Genomic DNA, 23,129 nt, shown 5'->3' with positions numbered 1-23,129 from the left:
CCCCATTATTATAGGGCCCCACCCTGTACTATAGGAGACCCAACACTCTCATACTTGCAACCCAAAACAAAAAAGCAAATATTTGTCAGTCTTATAATCAATATTTTTTGGACTGTCCTTACATCAGGAAGTATTTCCTTAATTGTCAACTGCATGATTATGGATAGGCCTACATTAAAAAATAAAATAAAACATTTACTTTATTATTCAATAGTGCACATTTTGATACTTTGATACAAAACGTTTGATTTATGGAAAAATGGTACAGTGGAACCCCTCTCTCCCCCAGTTGTATTTTGGCGTTGACTCTGTTACGTCAGCTGTTTCTCTGCTGTCCTGCAGTGTCCGTGTTTTTGTAGCTGAAAGTGTGAAAAACTGGCTCCGTTGCAATGGATACTCGGATTTAGGAGGATACCTCAGCTTGGAAAGCATACGAAATCTTACAATCCCACTCAAGTTAACCAAGGATACGGAATTAAACGTCTCTGCTTGGTAACTGCATTTCTATTTTCGGGTGGGATGGAAGGACACTTCTGCGCAAGGGACTCATTTATGCAGTGGTTAGATCTCTGGCTAGCAAAGCTAGCTAATGTGCAAATGCTAACTATAAAAACAATCAGCTAGCTACAAGAAACGATTTGCATGAACGTCAGTGGATAGGTTGACTCGTTTAGCATATACAAATGCAATCCGTCAGCTTATTGTAATTTGTGTATTTTACTAAATCGAATCACTTAAAATGGATCAATGGATAGTTTACAAGCTAGCTAGACAATTTAGCTGATTAGCTAGCTATGGATTGTTGTTGTGTTAGCTGACACGCTAAGGTTAGCTGTCCAGTTAAATCAACATAACACTTGTCTTTGAAAATGCGGTGACACGTATTTAATGGTAGTCAGTACTGTACCCCTAGTATGGGAAATATATCCCAGCAAGCTACTGTTAGCTAACGTTAGCTAACTAGCTAGTTGATGGGTTGAGATGTAACTTGACTTCCCAATTAAGATGTAGCACGAGACAGCTGAAAGTTAATTCTAGTTTGCTAGCTAGCTAGCTCAGCTCATTCCTCACAGGAAAGATTGTATTTTTACATTTATTGCATGAGGGGGTGCCCAACAAGTCAGGCAATCATGTCTAGTAAAGCCACGACTAAAGAGAAGAAATCTGGTAGCTTCAGCAAGAAACTCTTCAGACGAGGCTCTGTGCGCTCCGTGGGTAGTTTTATGGGCAGAGTCCTCAGGACCCTGTCAACCCTGTCCCATTTTGGATCAGATGGGCATGCTATTGAAGGTGACAAAGACGACGGGGGTTTCACATTATTCAAAACTGGAGGCAAAGATTCACCAGCTTTGGATGATAGTGACCGTTTCCTCGGAGAGAAGGTCCCTGGAGTGTCTGGTCTCAAAAACCATGGTAACACTTGTTTCATGAATGCCATCCTCCAGTGCCTGAGTAACACTGAACTCTTTGCTGAGTATTTGGCACTGGAACAATACCGGGGAGTCGAGGAAACGGATGAGGAGAAGGAGAAACCAAAGACAAACGGTGTGCATTTGGGAAGGAAGGGCCCTCATGACAGAGGCGAGGTGACAGAGCAGCTGTCTGGACTGGTCCGGGCCCTGTGGACATTTGAATACACCCCACAGCACAGCAGGGAGTTCAAAGTAAGTTGGTACAATGTATCATAAAGCAAGACTGCTTCTCTCACAGGACTGCATTTGGTCCGCAGAATCAGCCTATACTACACATATTTGAAATGGTCAAATACATTTGGGCTACACCATACTTCTGAGACTAGGCTATCACCAGAATTGTCAAGCAGTGTTGCTTGTGCTGTTTGTTGCAGAATGCTGTCTCAAAGAGTGCTTTGCAGTATAAAGGCAATGCTCAGCATGATGCCCAGGAGTTTCTGCTCTGGCTTCTGGACAGGGTACATGAAGACCTCAACAACCATCCCAACAACAGGCCTTCCATTAAGGTAAACTTTTGTTTGCGCATCATAGAGTTAGGGCCTACTAATGCAACTTCAGGAACGGTGGTAGTGGCCAGGTTAGCACAACGAGACAGCTAGTGATGTGACCCCGAGCTAGCAGCGAATAGAGCTGTACCTGAGGTGAGTCAGCAGTCTGAGTGGACGAGGTGACAGGAGGTGGCTGGCTAATTGTGATGTCCTTTGAAGCCTCATTCAGACATTCCAAACGGATTAACATTTGAGCAAGGGTAAGGGCCTGGCATCCTGCAGGACAGATTTACAGACCTAACCCATTTCTGAACGCAGAGCCCCATATCAGGCATCAATCTTCCAGAGCACTGGAACAACCAAGTTAGGAGAGAGAGCTCACTTCCTTACTTTACGGAGTACTGACTGATTCACCTCCTAATGGGAGAATGAACAGGAAGTGATGGTGTTCTGTGTCCCTTTCCTGGATTGCTTCCCATCTGAAACAGTTTGGAACAGTTAGTGCATATATTATGGTGACATTTTATTTGTTTTGGTCATAGGCAAGGAGTTTTCAGCTGTTCGTGCTGACGTTTTATCTCGAGGCAAGCCAAAATGTGTAGCCGAAGTCTACGCCCCTTTGTCGGTGATTGATCAACAGTAGGGATTCTTCAATGAAGAGTTTGTCATCACAAATCCTCTTCATTCAAATTTTGTTCACTTGAAAAGTAAAATTATCCAACTTAGATCTCAGCAAAACCGTCAAAATGTAATGACAGATTTCTTCAGTTATCTTAGATGAATTCTGACTATGTTGAGGAAGTTTATACTGGCTACGGTGTCTTAAGATGGACAAACGGTACTATTGTCACTTTCTCGTTTTAAAAGCAAAGGTCTTTTAAGGGAGTATGCGAGTGCATTCGTTTGGATCACCTTAGGCGCCTATCCTGAACCGAAGCATGAAGAAGACTTTAGACATGCAGAGTGAGAGACGTGACCTGAATAGACCCCACAGAGCTTTTGTTGATTAGTCTGCCTAGTCAAATGCTCATAGTTCCTTGAGGATAAGTCAGAGGAGCTGCACCGTCACAGGCAGTTTTGTTTGTATTTTGGTCTCTTATCCTTTCGATGTTTTTCAGACAGCTTTGGATGCTCATTGACCTAGTGAATAGAATACAGCCTCAATATCCTAAATCGTCTAAGAGCTCATCCACTCTGTTTTGTCCTATTAGCCACCAGTGGAAGAGGATGATGGGGGTCTAGAGGGGCCTTCTCTTCCACTCTCTACCGGTTCATTTGTGCAAGAGCTATTTCAGGCCCAGTACAGGTAGGTCTTATTTGATGCTTACCCCTGAGGAGTTTTATCATCTCCATTCTGTTTATTCCTCATGACTTCTTTTGAGACAAATGAGTTCCCTTTCTTACCAACAGGTCGTCGCTCACCTGCCCGCATTGCCAAAAACAGAGCAACACCTTTGATCCTTTCCTCTGCATCTCCCTTCCCATCCTCTTACCTCACACAAGGTGAGTACACACCTCTGCTGTGTTCCATCATTCGGTCTGGTGGGAGGAACAAGACTGTTGACAAGTGTTGAAATGTACATTTTATTTTTATTTTACCTTTATTTAACCAGGTAGGCTAGTTGAGAACAAGTTCTCATTTACAACTGTGACCTGGCCAAGATAAAGCATAGCAGTGTGAACAGACAACAACACAGAGTTACACATGGAGTAAACAATAAACAAGTCAATAACAGAGTAGAAAAAATGTGTCTATATACATTGTGTGCAAAAGGCATGAGGAGGTAGGCAAATAATTACAATTTTGCAGATTAACACTGGAGTAATAAATGATCAGATGGTCATGTGCAGGTAGAGATACTGGTGCGCAAAAGAGCAGAAAAGTAAATCAATAAAAACAGTATGGGGATGCGGTAGGTAAATTGGGTGGGCTATTTACCGATGGACTATGTACAGCTGCAGTGATCCGTTAGCTGCTCAGATAGCAGATGTTTAAAGTTGGTGAGGGAGACAAGTGTCCAACTTCAGTGATTTTTGCAATTCGTTCCAGTCACGGGCAGCCGAGAACTGTAAGGAAAGGCGGACAAATGAGGTGTTGGCTTTAGGGATGATCAGTGAGATACACCTGCTGGAGCGCGTGCTACGGGTGGGTGTTGCCATCGTGACCAGTGATCTGAGATAAGGCGGAGCTTTACCTAGCATGAACTTGTAGATGAGACTACTTGAGACTGCGGTTCATTTCAATTTCCCAGGGTTGCGGAAGCAAAGTAAATAAGAAGGAATGTCGTTTTTGTCTCCAAAATGGCATATTTGGCCCATCTGCAGACCAAACCAAGCCAGTAATTATGGGACTCTTCTATTTCTAAAGTCAATTTAAGGGCTACATGCCCAGACAAACACTCAATGGCTAAAGCAAAAAGGGAAATAGACTTACTTTTAAATCTGAAATGAAGATGTAGGCCTATGACTTTTTAGGAATATGTTAGGTTCTTTTCTGTCATCATTTTAGTATTTTGAGTTTCATTATTTGTGCCTAGCAGTCAAAACCACCTTTATGCTCACTCAGCTGAGGATTCATAATGCTCCTAAACTGAGGTACCTGGGACACGCATGGCCTTTTTTGTCCTCATGATACAGTGATGTCCTCCGGCTGTAATCTGATTGATGACAGAATAATGGTCCTCCAGACCAAGGCTCAATGGCTCACCACTCTGGCTTCACTACTACTTCTTCCTTCTCCCAGAAACACAATTCTGTTACTCAACTTTGGGTTATCAGTTATCACTGGTCTGAAGCATCTAGGTTATTTCTCTGAATAAAAAGATTCTGCTAAGCCTCTTATGCCACTGTTTCTGGCCATAGTTGAGCTGATGTGAAGACCGATCCCACATAACTGAATGGCAACCATCTTAAAAATGAGGGTTCTCCAGAATGTGGGGTGTCTCAAACTGAACTCCTGAAAAAGCTGCGTTGCTGTGCCTGCTGGCTAAATTCTTAGTGTCAGCTTAGAGTAGCACTGATCCACACAGTCACTAGAGGAATCCTGCTCAGTGCTCTCACAGAGTAATTACAAATTAGCAGTCTCCAGACAGTGTTGTAGCAGCATTACTAGAGGAGGTGGAAACGTGTCCTCTCCTAGGAGGTTGATTATTGGACATAATTGTGTTTAATTTGGCGAAAGTTGAGTTTGTCCGTTCTGTTATTTCCTGGCCTTTGTCAGTGGTTTTTATCTGGTGTTTTGTAATTCCTTATATGGTGCCAATATTTTATCCCTGTCATTCCCATGTTTCCTCTCTCTTCCCAGGCCTCTGTATGTGACAGTGGTCTACCAGGGGAAGTACTCTCACTGTATGAGGATCGGTGTGGCCGTGCCCCTGAACAGCACCGTGTCCAGACTCCGAGATGCTGTGTCACGTGAGACCAAGATCCCCCTGGACCAGGTGCTGCTTCCTTCCTGCTCTCTTATCACTAGCAGCCTCAGCTCTGTCTTACTAGGTTACACACACACAGAAGTTAACTTGATTGCTTTATTTTCTGGTGCTACCTCGCTACTAAGGATTTCAAAGGAATGTTATCTGAAAAGAACAGTAAAGGAGCACCCTATTTAGGCTTTCTTTTACCTTTAATGATTCATCCCTGGGTAATAGTCTGATTGTACCAGCAGGTGTGCCCATTTCAGTATTAATAACTGCTTTACAGTGTTGTCGTAAGTACTATTAGGCTAGTGCATCATCGTCTCTTTAATCAGGATGAAGGGATCACTGGAACAGAGCCCATTTTATCGAAGATCAACAGAACTGATGCCTTGGGTTTGATGTGGCTGAAACGTTCATACAGTGCTGTCATTGGATTACATTAAGCAGAACACTAGTGTGTGTGAAATCCTGGTCTGAATAAGAAAAGTTGTCATGATTGAGGGATATGGCAAGGACTCCAGGAGAAAGGGAGGAGGTTTTCAATCATGGTGTGTAGTCTTCCATATTTACCATTGTTCTGTATTTGCAGAAGAGGTAGGCCTATACACTGTAGAGAATATTGATGTTGTTTATTTATGTTCTGTAATTCATTCACTGAAATGAGCATGGCCTAACTCTAATCTGTTTCACCATCTTATCTGAATAAAAGGTTTCAGTGTTGACTAAATGGCAGCAGCGTATTGACTTGTTTTGGCCTTCTCCGCTTGCCTCTGATTCAGTTTGTTTTGACGGAGATGTACTACGACGGTTTCCATCGCTCCTTCTGTGATGACGACGACAATCTCAATATCATTCAGGAGAGCGATTCCATCTTTGCCTTTGAGACGCCTGAGATGTTCAGACTAGAGAACATTCGAACCAAGAGAGGTACCTCTTCACTATTCATCTACTGTTGATATCACATTATTCAATACGTTTTGGGCATTTCTCAATGGATGTTTTTTTTGGTAGTGTACTTGTCATGCATTCTCTAATGTATATTGAACTATTGACTGAGTATCAATGACCGATTGGGATTTGAAATCCAGGGAGTCTCCTTGCCAACCTGAACCAGAACAACTTAAAGTTTGGGAATGAGATGAGCAGGACTCCATCTTTCATGCAAGGAGCCGTGATTCCTGCCACTGCATCGGCCAATAAGAACACAGGGGCCGACAAGATGGTCCTGCTGATCTGTAACCGAGCCTGCACCGGTCACCAAGGGAGGAGGTACTATAGAGATGAAATATTAATAATATTGACTGCGATGTTGGAATTGTATTTCTATGGGTACTACTGCCCAGTGTTTTCAACTGTCCTCTGAAACCGTACACCATGCAGGTCATATGATATTTGTTATATTAAAATATACTTGGGACTCTGTTAACAGGAGAATATCATTCCCTCTGTTCCAGGTTTGGTCTTCCATTTGTTCTGTACATGGATCGCACTGTGACCTGGGATATCCTGCAGAAGGAGATCCTGGAGAAGATGCATCACCTGCTCAGGCCAGGAGTTTACATTCAGGTGGGTGGAGGATAGTGAATGGAAACACAACCCCACAGAATGCAGGTCAACTAAAAAAAAATGATGATATGGCAAAAGAGTCTGAATTACAACCTGTGTAGGCTTTCACTAGTAGGCACTGTGGTTTACTGCATTTAACCCCCTAGAGTTGATCAATTACAAAACAAAAAATCCCCATCAAAATCCGTCAGTTTAAGCTAGAGATGTTTTTTTGCATTGGATGCCTCTCAGTCCACTGTATCCACCAGTGTCGCACTTCCGCATCTGAGGTTAAAGGCGGCAGAGCTAGAGCGGTGTTTGTCAGACCATGAGACATCACGAAAATGGTTCTTCTCACGAAAAGGTCTGTAGCATCTGAACAGTTTGACCTAGAAACTATTATGACCACTCTATGCAAAGTAAGACTCCCACAAACTGTTTTGCTCTATGACCCCCCACAAATGTCTCAGGACTCGTCTGAAGATAACCAGGTACTAGTTCAAAAAAACGAATGGAAGTATGAAGGTAGTTTTGAGCCTACACAAAAAAGCGGTTAAATATGTGTAAAAAAAAAAAATATATATATATATATACACTACCGTTCAAAAGTTTGGCTCACTTAGGGTCACTTTTCCTTGTTTTCCATGAAAACATAAATGAAATGAGTTGCAAAATTAATAGGAAATATAGTCAAGATGTTGACAAGGTTATAATTAATGATTTTTAATTGAAATAATAATTGTCCTTCAAACTTTGCTTTCGTCCAATAATCCTCAATTTGCAGCAATCATAGCCTTGCAGACCTTTGATATTCTAGTTGTCAATTTGTTGAGGTAATCTGAAGAGATTTCATCCCATGCTTCCTGAAGCACCTCCCACAAGTTGGATTGGGTTGCTGGGCACTCAATAGGGTTGAGATCCGGTGACTGTGCTGGCCACTCCATTATAGACAGAATACCAGCTGACTGCTTCTTCCCTAAATAGTTCTTGCATAGTTTGGAGCTGTGCTTTGGGTCATTGTCCTGTTGTAGGAGGAAATTGGCTCCAATTAAGCTCCATCCACAGGGTATGCCATGGTGTTGCAAAATGGAGTGATAGCCTTCCTTCTTCAAGATCCCTTTTACCCTGTACAAATATCCAACTTTACCACCACCAAATCACCTCCAGACCATCACATTGCCTACACCATGCCGGACAGATGGCGTCAAGCACTCTTCCAGCATCTTCATTTTTCTGCGTCACACAAATGTTCTTCTTTGTGATCCGAACACCTCAAACTTAGATTCGTCTGTAAATAACACTTTTTTTCCAATCTTCCTTTTTTCCAATCTTCCAGTGTCAGTTATTTTGCCCATCTTAATCTTTTATTTTTATTGGCCAGTCTGAGATATGGCTTTTTCTTTGCAACTCTGCCTAGAAGGCCACTATCCCGGAGTCGCCTCTTCACTATTGACGTTGAGACTGGTGTTTTGCGGGTACTTTTTAATGAAGCTGCCAGTTGGGGACTTGCAAGGCGTCTGTTTCTCAAACTAGACACTTATGTACTTGTCCTCTTGCTCAGTTGTGCACCGGTGCCTCCCACTCCTCTTTCTATTCTGGTTAGAGCCAGTTTGCACTGTTCTGTGAAGGGAGTAGTACACAGCGTTGTACGAGATCTTCAGTTTCTCGGCAATTTCTCACATGGAATAGCCTTCATTTCTCAGAACAAGAATAGACTGATGAGTTTCAGAAGAAAGTTATTTCTTTCTGGTGATTTTGAGCCTGTAATTGAACCCACAAATGCTGATGCTCCAGATACTCAACTAGTCTAAAGAAGGACAGTTGTATTGCTTCTTTAATCAGAACAACAGTTTTCAGCTGTGCTAACATAATTGCAAAAGGGTTTTCTAATGATCAATTAACCTTTTTAAAATGAAACTTGGATTAGCTAACACATGCCAACACAGGAGAGATGGTTGCTCATAATGGGCCTATGTACACCTATGTAGATATTCCGTTAAAAATCAGCCGTTTCCAGCTACAATAGTCATTTACAACATTAACAATGTCTACACTGTATTTCTGATCAATTTGATGTTATTTTTAATGGACCAAAAATGTTTTTTTTTTTTCAAAAACAAGGACATTTCTAAATAACCCTAAACCTTTGAACGGTAGTTTATGTTTCCTGAGTTTTTTTATGTCCTAGATTTAGGACAGACACTTCAAAACCTTGTTTCTTCCAATTCATTTTTTGACTCTCCTTTTTGCCATTCTTAAATGTGTTATTCAATGCATTTCTATGGGTTTTAGTAGTAAAGGCCAAAATCATAATTTTATCAAATACATTTTTTATATATTTTTTTATACCTAAAAGGGTCCTAAAATTCAAAATCAACTAGCTAAATGATCCATAGTATGACCATCTTAAAACAATTTCATATGTCAGTTTAGTACCCACTATCCTATGTCTTAGACTCTAAAGAAATAAACAGTTGATTCCCATGTAACGGCATGTTAGACGTTTAAGTTGCCTCATTGGCTAGAATGTTGTTGGTCTGGTTTAAAAAGCGCGGCCGTGCAACATGTCTATACGTAGCAGTCAGGTGGTGGGAATAGGGATAGTGAGTAACTAAAGTCCTGGTATTATCTGCAGGTAGGGCCCTTCAGCCTACGAGTGGTTGGTGTGGTTGGCATCACGTACCTCCTGCCCCAAGAGGAGCAGCCTCTCTGTCACCCAACAGTGGAAAGGTCAGTCTCCTTGTTATTCCTGGTCCTCTGTAGCTCAGTTGGTAGAGCATGGTGCTTGCAACTCCAGGATAGTGTGTTCGATTCCCGGGACCACCAATACAGATGTGATATCTTAATTTGACCAGTTTCTATATTATGTGGATCTTATTAATTAATGGACATTTTTGTAGGGGTTGATACATTTTTCATTAAACCTCAAATGCAATAAGTTTGCATTTCCTGACGCACCGGAAAATTCTCTGTAGCAACAGTGATCAAATTAAGAAAGCACATCTGTACGTAAAAAAATGTATGCACTCATGACAGTAAGTCGCTTTGGATAAAAGTGTCTGCTAAATGGAATATGTTATATTATTATTCAACTGTAGCTCTCAACCAGGGTCATGTTCAGTCGGGGGCACATAGCAAAACGTTTCTCACCAGAAAAAGGACATTTGTGTTCAGGTATTATCTCCCCTTTTCAAAATGTTATCTTCCTACTGAACACCACCTCCTCTCACCAATTCACAATTTTGTTTACAGTTTACTGCCTCCTTGTAATCCTTTAACCACACTTGAATGCCAGATCAGATGCTCTTTTGTCACCAGAACTGTTAAATGTCGTGCCTTTACATGTTTTGGTATCTGTTTCTTCACACACTGCTTGCTCAGCAGGTTTGGTTTATAGTTTGTCCCAGTTGCTGATTCAATTGAATAGAATGGGAGTTTGTCACACAGCACACACACTAAAAAGCTGGGTAGATATGTGTACAGCATACAAAAAGACAGCCCCACGGGTAATGTAAATCCAATTCACTTAGATTTGTAGTGTTTTGAAGATAAGAGGAATACAGCTTGTTGGTTGATATGTGTTTAAGTTGTGAAACTGTCTTGTTCTCGTTTTTCCTCAACATAATCTTTCCTTGGCAGAGCGTACAAGTCCTGTGGCCAGGGGGGACCGCCGCACGTCAAGATAGTGGTGGAGTGGGACAAAGAGACCAAGGATTAGTGAGTGAACGCTGCACAACAATATTGCTGGTGCTCTGCATTTCTTTGATAAAGGCCATGTTTCTGGGGGTTTGTGGTGAGATTTATCCTGCAGGGAAATACATGACCAATTATTCCCATAAAGCCACTAGGGATGGGGACGGTTATTATAATATCCAAACAGACGTTAGTACTCAATTACTTGCGAGGGTATTCATTTAAAAAAATGTATACAGTGCCTTGCGAAAGTATTCGGCCCCCTTGAACTTTGCGACCTTTTGCCACATTTCAGTCTTCAAACATAAAGATATAAAACTGTATTTTTTTGTGAAGAATCAACAACAAGTGGGACACAATCATGAAGTGGAATTACATTTATTGGATATTTCAAACTTTTTTAACAAATCAAAAACTGAAAAATTGGGCGTGCAAAATTATTCAGCCCCTTTACTTTCAGTGCAGCAAACTCTCCAGAAGTTCAGTGAGGATCTCTGAATGATCCAATGTTGACCTAAATGACTAATGATGATAAATACAATCCACCTGTGTGTAATCAAGTCTCCGTATAAATGCACCTGCACTGTGATAGTCTCAGAGGTCCGTCAAAAGCGCAGAGAGCATCATGAAGAACAAGGAACACACCAGGCAGGTCCGAGATACTGTTGTGAAGAAGTTTAAAGCCGGATTTGGATACAAAAAGATTTCCCAAGCTTTAAACATCCCAAGGAGCACTGTGCAAGCGATAATATTGAAATGGAAGGAGTATCAGACCACTGCAAATCTACCAAGACCTGGCCGTCCCTCTAAACTTTCAGCTCATACAAGGAGAAGACTGATCAGAGATGCAGCCAAGAGGCCCATGATCACTCTGGATGAACTGCAGAGATCTACAGCTGAGGTGGGAGACTCTGTCCATAGGACAACAATCAGTCGTATATTGCACAAATCTGGCCTTTATGGAAGAGTGGCAAGAAGAAAGCCATTTCTTAAAGATATCCATAAAAAGTGTTGTTTAAAGTTTGCCACAAGCCACCTGGGAGACACACCAAACATGTGGAAGAAGGTGCTCTGGTCAGATGAAACCAAAATTAAACTTTTTGGCAACAATGCAAAATGTTATGTTTGGCGTAAAAGCAACACAGCTGAACACACCATCCCCACTGTCAAACATGGTGGTGGCAGCATCATGGTTTGGGCCTGCTTTTCTTCAGCAGGGACAGGGAAGATGGTTAAAATTGATGGGAAGATGGATGGAGCCAAATACAGGACCATTCTGGAAGAAAACCTGATGGAGTCTGCAAAAGACCTGAGACTGGGACGGAGATTTGTCTTCCAACAAGACAATGATCCAAAACATAAAGCAAAATCTACAATGGAATGGTTCAAAAATAAACATATCCAGGTGTTAGAATGGCCAAGTCAAAGTCCAGACCTGAATCCAATCGAGAATCTGTGGAAAATGCTCTCCATCCAACCTTACTGAGCTCGAGCTGTTTTGCAAGGAGGAATGGGAAAAAATGTCAGTCTCTCGATGTGCAAAACTGATAGAGACATACCCCAAGCGACTTACAGCTATAATCGCAGCAAAAGGTGGCTCTACAAAGTATTAACTTAAGGGGGCTGAATAATTTTGCACGCCCAATTTTTCAGTTTTTGATTTGTTAAAAAAGTTTGAAATATCCAATAAATGTCGTTCCACTTCATGATTGTGTCCCACTTGTTGTTGATTCTTCACAAAAAAATACAGTTTTATATCTTTATGTTTGAAGCCTGAAATGTGGCAAAAGGTCGCAAAGTTCAAGGGGGCCGAATACTTTCGCAAGGCACTGTATATAGGCGAGGCCTATTTTAATGAAAAGACTGTCTATAATGTAATTATCTACGCGACATTGCTACATGCAAGGATAGACCATGACATTAGACATTTGAATAAAACAACAGTTTTTAATGAGCTTTTATGTGTGCACTCCATTTTAAAAAAAATAATCCGTACCATTAGCCTACACACTTTTCACGAGTATAGCTTGTTATTGTCGGTCAATCAAAGCAGCACTACCATCAAAGGCTCCATGTGTACCAAGTGAAGTTGGAACGGTACATTTTGAACCTCATAACTTTTGGAAAAAATCTATACTGAACAAAAATATAAACACAACATGTAAATTGTTGGTCGCATGTTTAATTTCTTATGGGCAGGTGGGACGGTAGCCTGGCCAACATCCGGTGAAATTGCAGAGCGCGAAATTCAAAAACACAAAATTCAAATATTTAACATTCTTGAAAATATGTTATACATCAAAATAAAGGTTAACTTCTTGTTAATCCAGCTGCTGTGTAAGATTTCAAAAAGGCTTTACAGCGAAAGTAAACCATGCGATTATCTGAGGATAGCGTCCCGCATACCAACACATGAAAATCATATTTCAACCAGGTAGGTGCGCCACAAAAGTCAGAAATAGCAATATAATTTATGCCTTACCTCCTGAAGATCTTCTTCTGTTGGAACTCCAAACTATCCCAGAAACATCACAAATGGTGCTTTTGTTCGATAATGTCCTTCTTTATGTCCCAAAAATGTCAATTTATTTGGCGCGTTTGATTCAGAAATACCCCGGTATAACTCGCCCAACATGCCTACAAAGTATCTAATAAGTTACCTGTAAACTTGGTCCAAACATTTCAAACAACGTTCCTAATCCAACCTCAGGTACCCTAAAACATAAATAATTGATACAATTTTAGACTGAATAAACTGTTTCTAATACCGGATAAAAACAATGTGAAGCGCGCTCCAGTTTACGCGCACCAAAACAGTTGAGTCCACCTGGAGTGACACTTACAATGAATAGGACTACTTCTTCAATTCTCAAAAGAAAAACATTGAACAATTTCTAAAGACTGTTGACATCTAGTGGAAGCCATAGGATCTGCAACCAGGTTCCTAAAAATAAGGGTATCCCATAGAAAACCATTGGAAGATCCTATGACCTCAATTATTTTCTTCCCCTGGATAGTTTGCCCTCTGGGTTTCGCCTGCCAAATCAGTTCTGTTATACTCAGACATTATTTTAACAGTTTTAGAAACTTGAGTGTTTTCTATCCACATCTACCAATTATGTGCATATCCTAGCTTCTGGGCCTGAGTAACAGGCAGTTTACTTTGGGCACGCTTTTCATCCCCTACCCAAGAGAGGAAATGAAATATCCCAGAAATGTTCTATATGCACAAAAAGCTTATTTCTCTCAAATGTTGTGCCCAGAGTGATCATTACACAGGTGCACCTTGTGCTGGGGAAAATAAAAGACCACTCTAAACTTTGCAGTTTTGTCACACAAGACAATGTCACAAATGTCTCAAGTTTTGAGGGAGTGTGCAATTTGCATACAGACTGCAGGAATGTCCACAAGAGCTGTTGCCAGAGAGTTTAATGTTAATTTCTCCGCATTGTCGTTTTAGAGGATTTGTCAGTACGTCCAAACGGCCTCACAACCACAGACCACAGACCCATGCCAGCCCGGGACCTCCACATACGGCTTTCTGATTTCCTTATATGAACTATAATGTTGTAAAATCGTTGAAATTGTCACATGTTGCATTTTTTTTTAAACGTATGTATTTTGATTATCCAGATATTCAAATAGTGAAAACATGTCAAATGCCCATCCCTTAAAGCCAACAAATATTAATTTCAACAAAATATATTGTTTGTCTAAAGACAGGGGTGAGCGAGTATAGCAGACGAGGCACTTTGATGTTTGTTTTTGCTTTTTTAAGGCAAAAGTCTGCATGCTTCAGTTTGGCAGGCGCCTTGCCGAACTCGGCTTGGCAAACCTGAACGAGTGTGCTTGCATACTCTCTTAAATACCTTCGCTTGATAAATAAGAAAAAAAAACAGCAATAGTACTGCTTGTCCATTTTGAGATGCCGAAGCTAGTATACACTTCCACAAAATAGTCAGAAAGAATCGAAGATAACACAAGAAATCTGTAATTCATTTTGACGTTTTTGCCGAGGAGTTCATAGTCAAGCAATTTTACATTTAACTAAGATATCTGGTGCAGTATTTATTTCTGAATAAAAAAAAATGTGCATGAAAACAAGCCGTCTCTCGTTGAATGACAAACGCTTTGTTGAAGAATCCCTACTATTGACCAATCACCGATGAAGGGGTGTAGACTTCGCATACCGACTTCGGCTCCGTTCGCCTACCGTCATCGGGTCAGTTCGGCTACTGTGCCCGTACATTCGAAAAAAACCCTTACCGAACTCCAAAACTAACAGAAACGTCACATAATGCCATCATAATATATGCACAAACTCTTAGGAACTGTTTCGGCTGGGAAGCATGCGGGTGTCTTTAGACATTTGGAGACAGGATAACATAAAGGAATGAAATCCTTAAGTATTAGACTACCTAAGCAATACCCACATATTGGGAAGTGTCAGATTTAGTATTGTGTGTTAGGATAGGAGGCAGTGTGTTGAGTGATTTGATTGGCTGACTGTGATTTTCCTTCCATGCAGTCTGTTTGGGCTCACTGAGGAAGAGTACATCCCTGATGCTGAGAGTGTGTATCTGCACAGAGAGCAACACCATCAGCCCCAGGCCTGCACCCTCGCTCAGTGCCTCCAGCTCTACACCAAAGAGGAGCAGGTAACACTGGAGTACACACACATTGTGTTGGTATCACAAGGCCACACACACACACACACACACACACACACACACACACACACACACACACACACACACACACACATTGTGTTGGTATCACAAGGCCACACACAATGGCTGTCGATGCATTTATATGCTGTTGTATGTATTTAAACAAGAAAAGAGACCAGGAAAAAGGAACATTCTCTTCTTACCAGAGGGTTTGTTTATTATTCCACAGCTGAATATCCAATAGCCTTTCATTTTGTTGAAATGCTGAGGGTGCTGGATATTCTGCCCCTAATTCTATGTTTGAAATACAGCATTTTTATAATGGCTTCTCTCTGTCTGGAAGGACACCAGATAGACTGAATATACACTGTGGTTAGCAGAGGCTGGATTTGGTCAGTTTAAGAACTGGCACTGGTCACAGAAATGAGGGTGCTGTGAAAACATGGAGTAGATCAGTCAGGAACTCCCTCTGTGAGTGAGACTGATTTAAAAGCACTGCGGTGGGGAGCTTTTCCTTGATGGCTGCGTGTGTGTGTGTGTGTGTGTGCGCATGGGTGGGCTGTCTCTGTTCCAGCTGGCCCCGGATGATGCCTGGCGCTGCCCACATTGCAAGCAGCTGCAGCAAGGCCGCATCAAGCTCAGCCTGTGGACCCTGCCTGATGTGCTCATACTGCACCTCAAGAGGTTCAGACAGGTACTGCACCAACAACAAAGCATTCAGCACCCCTTCCAATTCCCCCACTGAGAATTGTGTCCAATCATTCCTGTTTTGTTTTTGTAACAGTAGTTGCTCATGCTTTGGGTGGCCCGACTGGTTCCTATTCTTGGTTTGCCTTCAGTCAGTGTCGCTTGTTCTGTCTTGTCCATGTTCAGTCACTACCACTCAGTCTTACCCGGTGACCTGTCACCTGCCTGTCTGAGGCAGGTGTAGCAACAGTTCAGTTGACTGGGTACTGTGTTTACTGCTGTGTCCTGAAGGAAGCTGACAGGAGGGTGAAGATGCAGAACATGGTGCGGTTCCCTCTGCTTGGCATGGACATGGCTCCTCACATGGTGAAGAGGTCCCAGAGCAGCTGGAGCCTGCCCTCTCACTGGTCACCATGGAGACGACCCTACGGCCTGGGGCGTAACCCTGACGACTACCTGTACGACCTGTACGCCGTCTGCAATCACCACGGAAACATGCATGGAGGCCACTACACAGGTAAGACCGATGGTTTTAGCAGTAAGGTGGTAGTAGTCACTGACTGGAGGTAGATGGATAGGAAAATAACACTACATTCTGACAGTTTCTTCACCATCACCTTAAATCTCTTGTTCTTCTAACCCCCAGCTTACTGTAAGAACTCTGTTGACGGACAGTGGTACTGCTTTGACGACAGTGAGGTCCAGCCCGTTGCTGATGATGATGTGTGTCAGCAGACGGCCTACATCTTGTTCTACCAGAGGAGGAACACGATCCCCTCCTGGTCCGCCAACAGCTCCGTAGCAGGTCAGTGGTGACTTGGAGTGTGGGATTTTCCTGACACTAATGTTTCGTTAAGATGGTGTATTACGTGGTGCTACAGGAGAAATGCCATTAAGTGACATTAAAACTGTTTGTCCACTCTTAGTTGGACAGTAGCATCAACATCTTGTTTATCTTTGAGAGATCTGAGGGTTTGACTGTCGTGTCTATCTGTGCCAGGCTCCACCAGCTCATCTCTGTGTGACCACTGGGTGAACCGTCTCCAAGGCAGCAGGCCGGCCAGCCTGGCTTCCGGGGCCTCCTCCAGACGCACCTCTCTGGCCTCCCTGGGCGAGTCGGTGGAGTTCACCACAGGGGACCGCAGCGAAGATGACGGTCAGATACACTGGGTTTCTCTGTCTTCTTTCTCCATCTTCACCTCTTTTGCCCTCCTCTCTCCCTCCTTTAGCTAGTTATTTCTAACCTTACAGGATCTGTTACTATGCCCAGTTGAGAGAAAGGGGCATTAAATTATCCTTTCATTGAGTCTAGTGCATTAGTGTAAACTCATTTATTTGTATCTATTTAGGTGGATTTTCGACCCGTCCCTTTGTTCGGAGCATCCAGCGTCAGAGCTGGTCTTCCAGGTCATCCATCGCCAGTCCTCTGGCCTTCAGTGAGAACAGCATGAAGCCCTCCTGGTCCCTCTCTGCCAAGCTCCATATGAGGTCCAACTCCCCCTCACGCTTCTCCCTGGACTCACGCTCCTCTCCCCCCTTGGAGAGGATAGGAGAAAGGGGAGAGGCTTGTGATGACAAGGTATCCACGTCTTGCTTCGGTAGCTACAGCCGGCATGAGCGCTACCCTGGTGGCAGGGCCCCCTTGGCCATGATGGAGGGGAACAGCAACGACCAGGACCATGGCAGGAGGATCCTAGACGAAGTCTACTGCAGGGCCCCCACGCCGGCCGATAAGAAGAGCTCCAAGAGTGACCCGACGGACAACAACAACCAGATAACAGCTCTGGACCAAAACGCACAAGCCCCCCTGTCGAAAGAGCAGAAACGCAAGAGCAGCACCGCCGGATCTGCCCCAAAGTTAGAGAGCGCCAGGTCCAAAAAGAGTTCCATCAAGTCTGAGCCAGAGAAAAACTCCAAGAAGCGCCAGTGTTCGTCCTCCACCCCCAAATCCTCTACATCCCAAATGTCTTCCAGCCCTGTGGTAAAGGGCCCCAAGGCGACCACCTCTAAAGACAAGACCACCAGCAGCGGCAGTGCTACGCCTGCCAGGACCCCATCCAAAAAGAAAGAGTCTTTGTCTTCCAAGGGTCCTGACTCGGCAGATGGAACCCCCCAGCGCAAGCAGCGCATCTCCACACCTCTGTCCTCTGCTTCCCCCTCCCCCACCATAAAGAAGAGTGCCTCTGGCCTTGAGAAGACCACCTCTGGTCGGAAGAAGCTGCTGGAGAGGAGCTGCAGTCGGGACTCGGGCTTGGTAAGCCCTCTGGTTGATAGACCACGCTGGGGCAGCAACGCTGCAGCCAGGACCCCCACCAAGACTACTGCGGAGGGGGTCCGTCCAGAGAGGAGGTTTTTGCGGAGTTCCATCAGCAGCTCCTCTGTCACCAGCCTGCGCTCCCCCAGTGTCTCCTGCAGGGACCCTAGGCACAGCAGCAAGTCAGAGGACAAGGGCCTGTCGTTCTTCAAGAATGCCCTGCGCCAGAGAGAGTCCCGTCGGTCGGCCGATCTGGGTAAGACCAGCATCCTGGCCAAAAAGGCATCTGAGAGGACAGCCAGGCGGAGCGTTCAGGAGGGGGATGGGTCGGCCTGTGCCTCAGAGCATCATGTGAACAAGGTTGTCATTGAGGTAAAGGAGTCCTCCAAGCCCTCCACCCCAGTCAGACGCTCTCTGTTGCCTGTTATAGGTAAATCCAAGTCTTCCACTTCTGAATCCAGTCTTAATTCTCCCCCCAATGGGAAAAAGCCTCTTGAGAAGCAGGCGTCCTCCAGAAATCTTTCTGCCAGCATGCAGTCTTCTGCACGCCCAACACAGAAGCCTCAATGACATCATATATCGATAGCAGTCTCGTTGTTTTATGTATGCAGCATTTTCTTTTCCGTGTGCCTAAGATATAAATATATATAGATTGAGAGAGTATATAATATATATATATATGTACTTGTATTTTTCTTTTCATAAGCAAGATGTAAATGATCAAAAGCGCCTTTCTATCCTGTCATGGAAACAAATCATTGCCTTCGGCAAAGTATGGTATTAGTCTACTACTGTACACAAAACTCAATAGGAATGTTTTAAGATAGCACTTTGTAAATAGAGTATGGAATATTTTTTCCCCAGAACAACACTATACAGTAACATAGTTAATAAAAAATCTATTACTGTCAATTTTTATGTATTACTTTTACTTGGTTTAAAAAGGTCACGTGAAACTAGAGTAACGGGTCTAGCTAGGACTTGACATTTATTAAGGCTGTAAGGGTACACTAGTCTTAAGATATTTTGTGGAGTAGTCTAAAATGTTACTCCTTTTCTACACCTGGTGCTGTTCAAAGGGCAATACTGGCACTGTTTGAAATATTTAAAATGCTGAGGTTCTGAAAAAAAAAAAATATATATCTATGTCGGGTCAGCAACAGGCGTCCTGTGGCGCGAAACCGACCAGGAAGTTATTTTTTGGGGGGGGTTGGGGGACTACCCAAAGTTTTTAGTATAAACAAATATATGTATATATTTTGGGAATTGTTTTTGGTCAAAAAATGTGTTTAGTTTAGGAACTCTGTTTCCAAGTATTCTCTTGAATAAAAAAAAAAGAGACGTGATCGTGTCTCAATGTAATCAAGGTCTGAAATGATTGTTCTCAAATACAATCTGTTTTTGGGCTTAGTTATGGTCAGTTTGCAGTGTACAAATTATTCTAAATATGTTCCGGCCCCCGACCATCCGCGGCTGAATCTAGTTGCCTACCCCTGATCTATGTGTTCAGTTACCAGTCCTGGTAGCACCTCTCAACCTGTGGTACCTCATGAGAGATGAACATTTCTGTCATGTATGGAATAGCAGCCAGAGGCTGCTGTATAGTACTGATAAAATCCAACACCGCTCATTTAAGTTGAACATTTGTGCTTATTTGCCTTTGTCCTGTCTTCGGATGAAGTCAATTCAATCTAAATAATGCACACTGCACTGAACGTTTTGCTATTTGCTGTTACTTGAAGCGTACCTACGTAACTGTACCACTGTCAGGCCCTGCATGGGATGTTCTCCTTAGTTGAATGATAGTTTGACGAGTCATTTCAGTCAGATCTGGTGCCACCCCCATATCTGCAAAGCTTTTCTAGCTGTAGCTTTGACCTGTTACTGAACTCTCCCTGTGTCTTGCTGTAACCCGTTTGGTAATCTACCATGCCCAAGCCTTTCAGTGCAATAGTTCTCAAGACTGTTCATCAGTCTTACCTTCTATGTTAAATATGATAACTTTAATTATGATTTTAAGATACCAGGGTAAACATTTTTGGTGGTCTGCTTGTAACATATTGAAATCTTCAGATACCCTTCTACTGAAATGGCATTTAACACATTTTGTAATATTTTGCTTGCTGACAATGTAAGAGACCCAGTTTCTCCAGGGTCTTGAGATTTGTTATCTCTAACCTACTGCACCAAGTTTAATATTAAACCCCACAGCAGACATTTTGCTGCCAAAAGCTACAGTCTGTCTGAAAATGAAACCCCCACTGTTACATGTGAACTATTAACATATTAATGATTGTGTAGGGGCTCAGCAACAGCCTGACAACCTGTCACTTGTTATTGTTGCCCATGGCTACACTGTCATTAAGTGAGCTGCTGCTGCAAACACTGGTGAAATGGTGGGCTTTTGATCCAATAACAGCGCTAGCTCACTGAATTACTTTGCCTTGACCTGAGGGGTATACTACAAAACAGAATCAATGAATTAGCCAGCTAACTTTGATAAGCAACCAGAAATAACTTGATTTTATGGTTAGTTAGAGCATACCCATTTCAAACGTAACTTTTTATTTTGTAGAAAGATTTCAGAATATTTATGCAAGTTAGCTGGCTAACTCCATGATCCTGCTTTGTATTTTACCCTTCTGAAGACTTGTGTTGACTTCCAGATTTAATGTCTTGGCCTAGACTCTAGTTTATCATGATCTTGAGTCTCACTGATGACCCGGGTTCCAAACCTGTTCGGTTACATTCTCCTGTTGCCATGTTACGAATACATTTTACCACATCTTTCACAAAATGGACATAAAAAATATTCGCAACGTTTAGGTGATGAAAAGCTTTATTTTATGGCCCATCCTCATCTTTGAATATATTTTATTTGTGAAATCAGCTTTCACAGAGAAATCAGCTGCCTGCAACAATATTATCCTTTTCGGCTTTTAAGTAGATGGTTGTGCCACTGTGATGTCAATCGATGGAAACAACCATTTCAACACTGTGGAAAGCAGTATTGCATGATAACTCTAACGCATGCATGTCCTTAACTATGCAATAGATTGTTGCTATGTGAACCAGAGAGTAAATGTACAATATATCCTATCTTCCAAATGCCAGCAATGGAGAGCATGGTTAGTGACTTCCATTGCTTTAATTGCACACTTATGTTTTAGGGTTTTCATTTTTTAATTTTTTTTATTTTTTACTACATGTGAGAATGTTACCACATTGCGAAACGGATGTAACCCAAAATCTTTAAGATGCTGAACATTTTGTATTTGTCTTGTTTTCTAACTTAAGTTTACACTAAATGGATTTAGTCTTAAGATTGTTTTAAGGGATTGTCTCTACCTTTTTTTTTTACATTCATGTTCATTATGTCAATATATGTTCATTGTTTTCCACTATGCTGGAGTACGTGTTCAAAGGGTGCTCTCTTTTTAAAGAGCAGGTTATCAGTCTTCCTCTTGTTCACCAGCAAGGACTTTATTATTAACACTACAGAAACTACAGATGGACTCCATCTTTAGCCCAGTCATTTCATGTGTTGCCTCTGCACTCTGCTCTCATTTCACTTTTCTATAAACTGGTTGACTGTTAGATTTAGGTATGAAAGGCATGTCAGTTAATGGATGAATGTCATTATTAAGCAATGGGAATGTTTTCCATTTTGTTTTTAAAGAACACTTTTGGTCTTGTTGTAGTTGCCATAAAGACACCTGTTGTGGCATAGACTACTACTCGGGCAGGGCTCTCAAACCCTGTTCCTGGAGAGCTAACCTCCATGTAGGTTTCTGCTTCAACCCCAGTTGTAACCTGATTCAGCTTATCAACCAGCTAGGTGTGCTAGATGAGGGTTGGAGGGAAAACCTACAGGATGGTAGCTCTCCGGGAACAGGGTTGGAGAGCCCTGGTCTTGGACATCTGACGTAGTTAGTGGTAGCTAATTAGATCGTGTAAAGACCATGTCATTAATCAGTCATATGGAATTTGATTCATTCTTCTCTCCTTGATTGACACACTGGACTGTAGATACTGACTACCTAATAGTACCAGGCAGCAGCCCACATGTCTACAATACTACAATAACACTCTCTTAGTGGTTATCTGTACAGTTGTAGTCTTCTGGAAGTTGTTCAAAAAGAGTCCGGGAAAATATTTGACGATGAAATAAGTTTTGGAAAGTGCATGAGACTTTATGTTAATTGATTTGTATGTTTTGTTTATGACGGATATGCACTTTTAATATGCATTTTTTTTTTCTCTTTTTTTTTTTAAAAAAGAATGCATTTCTTTGAAAGAGAGACATAATGTTGGTTTACCAATGCAAAAACAACATGTCAAATGTAATAATAAAAAAAAATGTAAAGCAGTGTTCTATTGTACATGGTCCCTTTTAATACAAATCTTTTACATATCTCCAGTATTATGAAATAATGTTGTCCACTGTGACCCACTAGAGGGAGCTTGTCTCCTGTGAATGTTTTTTGCTTTGCACTGTAAAGCCAGTTCATTGGACATCAGTTGTCCAACTGAAAATCCTAAAACGGGTCAAATTCATTTGGTATAATTCTACAGTGTCATGTAATTAGCCTACTACTTAATTGTGGGATTATTTACATAATTGTTTTTTTTCTCATTGTGAGGGTATTCCTGGTTCCTTCCTCCACCCCTGACCCTGCCTTACATTGCGTTAGGACAAATCAAATGCATGTACCGCAATTCATTTGAAAGTGCTGATTCCATTCAGTCAGAAGAAACCTGAGCCTTTAGCAGGGTGCTGACTGCTAAATATTTACAGTAGTGCTTGATGTTGGCACGGAGTTAAATTTCCAACCAGATCGTCAGGATTGTCCACACTCCTCCTGCAGCAATCCAGAGCCTATGCAGAGCCTTTTGTTACTCAG

General features: G+C 42.3%; 1 protein-coding gene across 2 annotated transcripts; it reads left to right on the top strand.

Moving 5' to 3' along the window:
• Nucleotides 1-306: 306 nt before the first annotated feature.
• On the top strand, nt 307-22,591 carry LOC110538266 (ubiquitin carboxyl-terminal hydrolase 31). 2 transcript variants are annotated; one of them, XM_021624982.2, is made up of 16 exons: nt 307-1,664; nt 1,847-1,978; nt 3,172-3,266; nt 3,371-3,463; nt 5,265-5,400; nt 6,156-6,303; nt 6,465-6,645; nt 6,831-6,942; nt 9,557-9,651; nt 10,561-10,638; nt 15,143-15,272; nt 15,859-15,978; nt 16,263-16,488; nt 16,618-16,776; nt 16,972-17,127; nt 17,321-22,591. In XM_021624982.2, the coding sequence occupies exons 1-16, from the start codon at nt 1,101-1,103 to the stop codon at nt 18,793-18,795; spliced, it is 3,900 nt and encodes a 1,299-aa protein (XP_021480657.2). In that variant the 5' UTR covers nt 307-1,100; the 3' UTR covers nt 18,796-22,591. The 2 variants fall into 2 exon arrangements, with proteins under 2 accessions (XP_021480657.2, XP_021480656.2); XM_021624981.2 differs by having other exon boundaries at nt 6,831-6,946; nt 9,561-9,651.
• The last annotated feature ends 538 nt before the right edge of the window (nt 22,592-23,129 follow it).

Source organism: Oncorhynchus mykiss, chromosome 12, assembly GCF_013265735.2.
Source record: "Oncorhynchus mykiss isolate Arlee chromosome 12, USDA_OmykA_1.1, whole genome shotgun sequence".
Classification (NCBI taxonomy): Eukaryota; Metazoa; Chordata; class Actinopteri; order Salmoniformes; family Salmonidae; genus Oncorhynchus; species Oncorhynchus mykiss.
This window is presented reverse-complemented; position numbering and strand designations above follow the sequence as displayed.